Genomic DNA, 6,797 nt, shown 5'->3' with positions numbered 1-6,797 from the left:
ATGATCCCTCTCCTTTGTGAAGACAGAGACAAAAAACTCATTAAGAACCCTGCCCACATCTTCTGCATCCACGCATAAGTTCCCTTGTACATCTCCGATAGGCCTTACCCTTTCCTTAGTTATCCTCTTGCTCTTAATGTGCTGATAAAACATTTTTGGGTTTTCTTTGATTTTACCTGACAATCATTTTTCATGTCCTGTCTTTGCTTTTCCAATTTTCTTTTTTACTTCACCCCTGCACTTTCTATACTCCTCTAGGCTTTCTGAAGTATTAAGATTTTTGTGATCATCATAAGCTTTCTTTTTCTGCTTTAACTTACTCTGTAAGCTTCTAGATAACCAGGGGGCTCTAGATTTGGCAGTACCACCCATTGTCTTTATGGGGACATGGCTACACTGTGCCTGTAGTATCTCACTTTTCAATGCCTCCCACTGGTTTGCCACTGATTTTCCTTCAAGTAGCTGTATCCAGTCCACTTTCACCAGATCACCTCACAGTTTCCTAAAATTTGCCTTCCCCCAATTTAGAATTTTTACTCCCGTTTTATCGTTGTCCTTTTCCATGATTATGCTAAAACTTACTATATTATGGTCACTATTTCGAAAATGGTCACCCACTGTTACTTCCTCCACTTGCCCAGCTTCATTACCGAAGACTAAATCTAGAATTGTGCCCCCTCTCGTTGGGCTTGTTACGTGCTGGCTAAAAAAGTTCTCTTGAATGCAGTTCAAGAATTCTGTGCCCTCTGTGCCCTTCACACTGTTTGTATCCCAGTTGATATTGAGGTATTTGAAATCCCCAACTATTATTGCCCTAAAGTTTTTGCACTCAGAAATTTGCCTACACACTTGTTTTTCTACCTCCCTCTCACTATTTGGGGGTCTATAGTACACTCCTAGTCGTGTGGCTGCCCCTTTTGTGTGGGAAATGCGTCAGAGCCCTTGCTGAGTTGATATTTACCATTGGATGGGGACAGAAGTTAGTCATTGCGAGGCATGTGAAGCTGCAGCGCCTTAATCTCAGCTCCTCGTCAAAGACTGCGCCACCCTTCCGCCAGGCTGCAGAGCTTGGTCAGAAGACAGAATGACGGAACACAATCGACAGTGGGAAATCAGGGGCTGAAGTGACCAGCGGTCTCTCGGCAAACAGAACAAGACATGAAAGTCAAGTTCGCAGCAATGGTAACCAAATAAACTTTATTCAGCCAATGCCGTTATAGATTGTACATTTCACAAGGAAGCAGCTCATTTTATTATTGATTTTTAAAGAAAATAACCTCCTGAAATATTTACAATTACATAGTGCAAGCAATGAAGTTGTGTTCCTTCAGTATGTCAGTAATTTCAGTTTTCTACATTGAAGGAGCTGGGGAATGAAGTCGGGATTGTTTACGGGAAGAATATGAAAATATCTGAATGGTGACCAATGTAAAAACTAATGTCAGTTAAATATATGCATTGGACTATATTTGGAGCAGAATAGCGTAAGGGTTAGGTTTTAACGTTTTACTCATCTTATATATATCCGAATGGTAAAGACAACGGATTATATTACTGTATTGCCATGTGCTGTTCATTAAATATAAACTTCACATTGTCTCTGTATAAACGTGTATAAAGTCATTAAAAATCGTAAGTAGTAAAAACCGACACATATACAAAATCACTTACTGTTACTCCTCACAATCTTTCGTCGCGAGTAATAATATGACTATTATTGCTTTTTTTTTGCAGTATTTAAGTTTTTTGATAGATGTTCCCCAGTGTTAATACTTAACTAATACCAATTTAAGTAATCAGCTGTGAGATGAGATGCTGACTGCTGTATCCCCAGCCTCTGGCTCCCAGCTATTAAATATTTCATCTTCTGCTGTTTGTTTAAAGTGTTTCCAGCTCTGAAAAGCCAGGAGTAAAACCCAAATTGACAATGAGCGACCATTGCAGCGACTTCGCCGAAGTTTACCAGCCATTTCCCGAGCCACTGGTGCTGTTGTCCCAGAACCTGAGTTGCGAGAACTGGGATTATGATATCTCACGGTCTGACCGGCAGGATTTCACTGCTGGTGGTACTTTCAGGGCGGCCAGGACAGTGGTCGGGGCGGCTTTGGTTTCTATCATGTTGGTCTGTGGTGTTGGCAATTTCATCTTCATGGTCACGTTAGCCCGTTACAAGCAGCTCCGAAACCTGACTAATCTCCTGATCGCCAATCTCGCCTTCTCGGATTTCCTGGTGGCTATCGTGTGTTGTCCCTTTGAACTGGATTACTATGTGGTCAAACAGCTATCCTGGGAGCATGGCCACATTCTCTGTGCTTCTGTGAACTATCTCCGCACCGCCTCCCTCCTTGTGTCCACAAATGCTCTCCTGGCCATTGCAATAGACCGGTAAGTGAGGTTTTTAAAAGGCATGTGTTAACCGGAGAGATAGCAGAACATTTGATGTGATAAACCGCTCAAAGTGTGAATAAATATTGTGTAGCCCAGAGATAGTGGGATTTGTCAATTTCTTTGGATTTAATCAATAATGAGGTGGATTTCAAAAATCTCTTAGCATACACTTTCATTTCAAAAATCTTTTTTTCCTCTGACATCTCCCGCTTTTCATTGTTGCAAACACATATTTTCTTAATTTGAAATCTCATAAAATGAAACAGAACGAGATGCGGTGGATCAGCGGAAATATTCAGAGAACAAAGCGGTATCTAGATCTCTCCCTCTCTATTCTATCCCTGAAATCCCGGAGAATGCCTTTCCCAAACTCTCCGAAAGTGAAATGTTAGACTAGCCGCTTCAAAATAATGGAAGCAAATCGAAAAAAAAAATCCCTTTCCCCCCATTCAGGCGACAGTCCTTTATTAGTAAAAACAGAAAGGGCTGGAAATGCTCAGCAGGTCTGGCAGCATCTGTGGAGAGAGAAACAAGAGTTAACGTTTCAGGTCCGTGACCTTTCATCAGAACTGGTTCTCTCTCTCTCTCTCTCTCCATTGATACTGCCTGACCTGTTGAGTGTTTTTCAGCATTTTCTGTTTTAATTTCAGACTTTCAGCATCCGCAGCAGCTTGATTTGTGTTTTAGTCTTTTTTTTAAAACTATTTTGTGCATTCCCTCTCCAGGAACACCAGAATCCCACAAGTTGTTTGTTGTGTGGCCTCAAGTCCGTTTGAAAATTACTTTGCTCTTTATTGGTTTCAAGAGCAAAATACACATAGATTTTATACCCAAATCGCTCTCTGTCGCAAGTAAAGAGTGATCCCAGTTAACACAAACGTTGAATCATTCGAAATGTCATGCATATTTATACAGTGACGGATTATTGTGTTAATTAGGGAGAAATCAATGTGTTGGGCAGTGACGGATTACCGTGTTATTCTCTCCAGGCTGTTTATAAAGTCTTTGTGCAACATTAAACTTCAATTATATATAATAGAAACACACTGTGAATAACATATGAAAACACAATACATCAGGTGTTAACACAATCCCGTTCACACTTCTGGGTTTCAATATAGCCGTCATTTTTTGTGCTACATTGTTCATTCAAAATTTTCCAATACTTTACCTATTCCTCTACTGTAGCTATTCAGTTTCAGCATCACTGACATATTAATATTAAAAAAAACTTTATGAATGATGCTTTCATGTGTTATTTCCAGTTTATTTCCATCATGTGCAAAGTTATTGAAGTTGCACTGGAACTTTCTACCCCCCCCCCCCCCTGTGTATAGTGATGGAAGTTAATAAGTGATGGATTCTCATTGTCATTTCCCTTTGCTGCAGCTATTTGGCTATCGTGCACCCACTCAAACCCCGAATTCAGTATCAGACCGCCTATGTGCTGATCGGGGTGGTGTGGCTCTCCTCTCTGCTCCTGGCCATCCCATCCGCCTACTTCACCGCTGAGACCGTCATTCCACAAACCAACGCTCAGCACAAGATCTTCTGCGGGCAGATCTGGCCGGCAGAACAGCAAGTGTCCTATAAATCTTATTTCCTCTTCATCTTCGTTCTGCAGTTCCTGGGCCCCTCGGTGAGTATGGGGCTGTGCTACGCGCAGATCTCCAGAGAGCTCTGGTTTAAGAGTGTGCCTGGTTTCCAGACTGAACAGATTAGGAAGAGGTTGAGGTGTCGGAGGAAGACTGTGTTGGTGCTCATGGGCATACTCACTGTTTACATACTCTGCTGGGCTCCTTATTATGCCTTCACAATAGTCCGCGATTTCTACCCCACGCTCGTTCTCAAACAGAAACACTACATTACAGTCTTCTACATGGTCGAGTGCATCGCCATGAGCAACAGCATGATTAATACCATGTTTTTTGTGACAGTCAAGAACAACACGATGAAATACTTTAAGAAGATGATTCTGCTGAGGTGGAAATCCACGTATGGCGGGAGCAGCAAATCAACCCAAGAACAAGATCTCAGAACAACCGGTTTGCCGGTGTCGGACGAAGTTGACCAAATGCAACTGAAATAGGCACTCCCGATGGTGCTGGGGTCTGCGATGTTTATTTAGCTGTGTGTTCAGAGACTGGGTGTTACCCCCGCCCTTGTAGTATAGCCGTGTCCCCCTATGGTTCATTGCCAAAGTGTTTTCAAACTCTTTGTCTATTTTACATTGTAAGTATTGGTTCAGACAACTGCTGCTGAGAACTTGTACCAGATAATTAGGATGAAGTGCTGTAATGTGTTTGCTTGCGTCTGTTTTTTCGTGTGTGGCTATTTCCATCCAAAATTGTAATCGTTATTTATTTGTGGTTCGATGTATTGTCAAATTTGGAAAAATGGTTCCGCCTATCCCAGTGCTTCAGCTAAACAGCCTAGTATCATTTCCATCATCGCTCTCAGAATGACCAAGCAGGTTTTACAACGGCAACAGTCATTCTACAGAATTAAAAGTTGACATGGTTAAAGCAAATGCACGAATAAAACGAATTATAAGGAAACCGTCCCGTTTTGTCTGCTTATTTAGACAGTTTTCCTTCAAAATGTCAATTCGGAGGTAAGTTTTTATAACTATTATCAACAAACGATTACTTGATATTTTGCGAATTTAATTAAAGAAATAAGCCCGAGTAGCTCCGTGGAAGAAAAGATCACACTGGCGGAGGGTCCTTCACAAATAGTCAAGACAATTATTAATAATAACATGCTGGAAATACTCAGCATGTGTGGAGAAAGAAGGGCGTCAGGCCGATGATCTTTGGAACTGGGAAAAGTTAGAAATGTAATCGGTCTAAACGGGGGGGGGGTGAGGAAAGAACATGAGGGAGGGTTTGTGATAGGGCGGAAGGCAGGAGAGAGTAAATGACAAAAGTGGTGCAGGGCCAAAGGGAGTGGTAAAGGGACATATTTAGTACTGAACGAATCACCCTCTGGATTTTCAATATGTAATGGTGTGCATGGAGAAACTGCTGATAGCGCTATCAGGAATGCCTGTTGGAAATCTTTTTTAAAATGAACATAACCAGTAACTCAGCTTCAACTCCCCTGTTAACTTATGGTGTTCAGCCAGTAACTTTCTGTTGATGCCATCAGCCCTGATTATACCTCTTTTGAACTTAATCATAACTTAGAAGGAGGATTTTAAGTGCCTCTATTGAAGGGACATCAGTAATATACAGTAACAAAAACTTCAGAGGCTTAGCAATTCAAATTAAAATAACATCCCCAGAAGTGACAATGCACTCCAGTTCCCCCCAACTCCCCCGACCCAGTGCCCACTGGTCGCGGAAGGCCTCAAGTACACTGGCGGACACCGCGTGCTCCCTCTCCAGGGACACCAGGGCACGGATGTAACCTCGACTGCCCGCTCCCTGGACCTGTTGATGTCCAGCACCCATTATATTTCCTGAAAAGAAAGTATTTTTTAAAGAACCCAGCAGAGTCCCAGAAACAGAAGCAAACGTCAAAAGATATTTCTTCAAGAAGATAAGCAGCTGCTCTCTCAATCACTGAAGCCTCCACATATAAGTTAAGCAGTCACAGTTCAAAGGACTTTTCATGAATTCTGAATAATGATTATGGACACATCTGTTGTATATCCTGTATAAACGAATAATGCTGTTCACCTGAATATAAATATAGGTCCTTGCTACTGGTTTTCATAAGGCCTTTGTGGTGGTTCTGAATCCTCTCTGTGTGTATGCCTATCCCTCAGTCCTAACGCCCAGATAGAACACTGCACCTCTGCTTTGAATAAAGTCACGTTATTTTAAGTCTCATGTTAAACCTCACAGTGTAAGTGTGATTTAAAGTTGCATCGTTTTTGGACGGAAAATTTATATTTTTCTTATTAACTAAATGTGGCATTATATAGGCATCTTATAGCTGGAATAAAATTATTTAATACAGAAGTGTAATAATATTAGGCACATAAAAGGAAACAAAAACACTTAAACATTTATTACATGGCATTTTCTCATGCCCATGCACTTACTTGTGTGCCCATGACAAGTATGGCAGCACTATTTCAAAAATAGAACTGCTCACACTGCATGGGTGCCTTTGGCCATTGATGCTGCTGGTTGAATGGTGTATCAATAACACATTAACTTAACTGTGATAGTTTGCAAGCCAAAAATGAAAAACACTGAGAATATTTTGAAAAATGGTTGTAAGCTGGCAGCAATATGACACAGCTGTTATTTTGTCATTACATTTTCAGACATCCAACAGAATTATTCACAGTGGCTGAAGATTTTTAAAGATATACTGATGTCAGATTGTTGACACTGACATGAAAAAATAATTACACTAATTAATGGAACTGTGTCCAGAATGAAAATGCAAAAATA

The 6,797-nt window shown here is 41.1% G+C and overlaps 1 protein-coding gene across 1 annotated transcript; it reads left to right on the top strand.

Moving 5' to 3' along the window:
* The first annotated feature begins 999 nt into the window (after positions 1–999).
* On the top strand, positions 1,000–4,938 carry LOC137376743 (prokineticin receptor 1-like). The gene is made up of 3 exons (XM_068045721.1): positions 1,000–1,182; positions 1,885–2,385; positions 3,778–4,938. Exons 2-3 carry the CDS (start codon positions 1,928–1,930, stop codon positions 4,475–4,477), a joined length of 1,158 nt encoding a protein of 385 aa, XP_067901822.1. The 5' UTR covers positions 1,000–1,182; positions 1,885–1,927; the 3' UTR covers positions 4,478–4,938.
* Positions 4,939–6,797: the final 1,859 nt, after the last annotated feature.

This window comes from Heterodontus francisci, chromosome 13 (genome assembly GCF_036365525.1).
Source record: "Heterodontus francisci isolate sHetFra1 chromosome 13, sHetFra1.hap1, whole genome shotgun sequence".
NCBI classification, from domain to species: domain Eukaryota; kingdom Metazoa; phylum Chordata; class Chondrichthyes; order Heterodontiformes; family Heterodontidae; genus Heterodontus; species Heterodontus francisci.
This window is presented reverse-complemented; position numbering and strand designations above follow the sequence as displayed.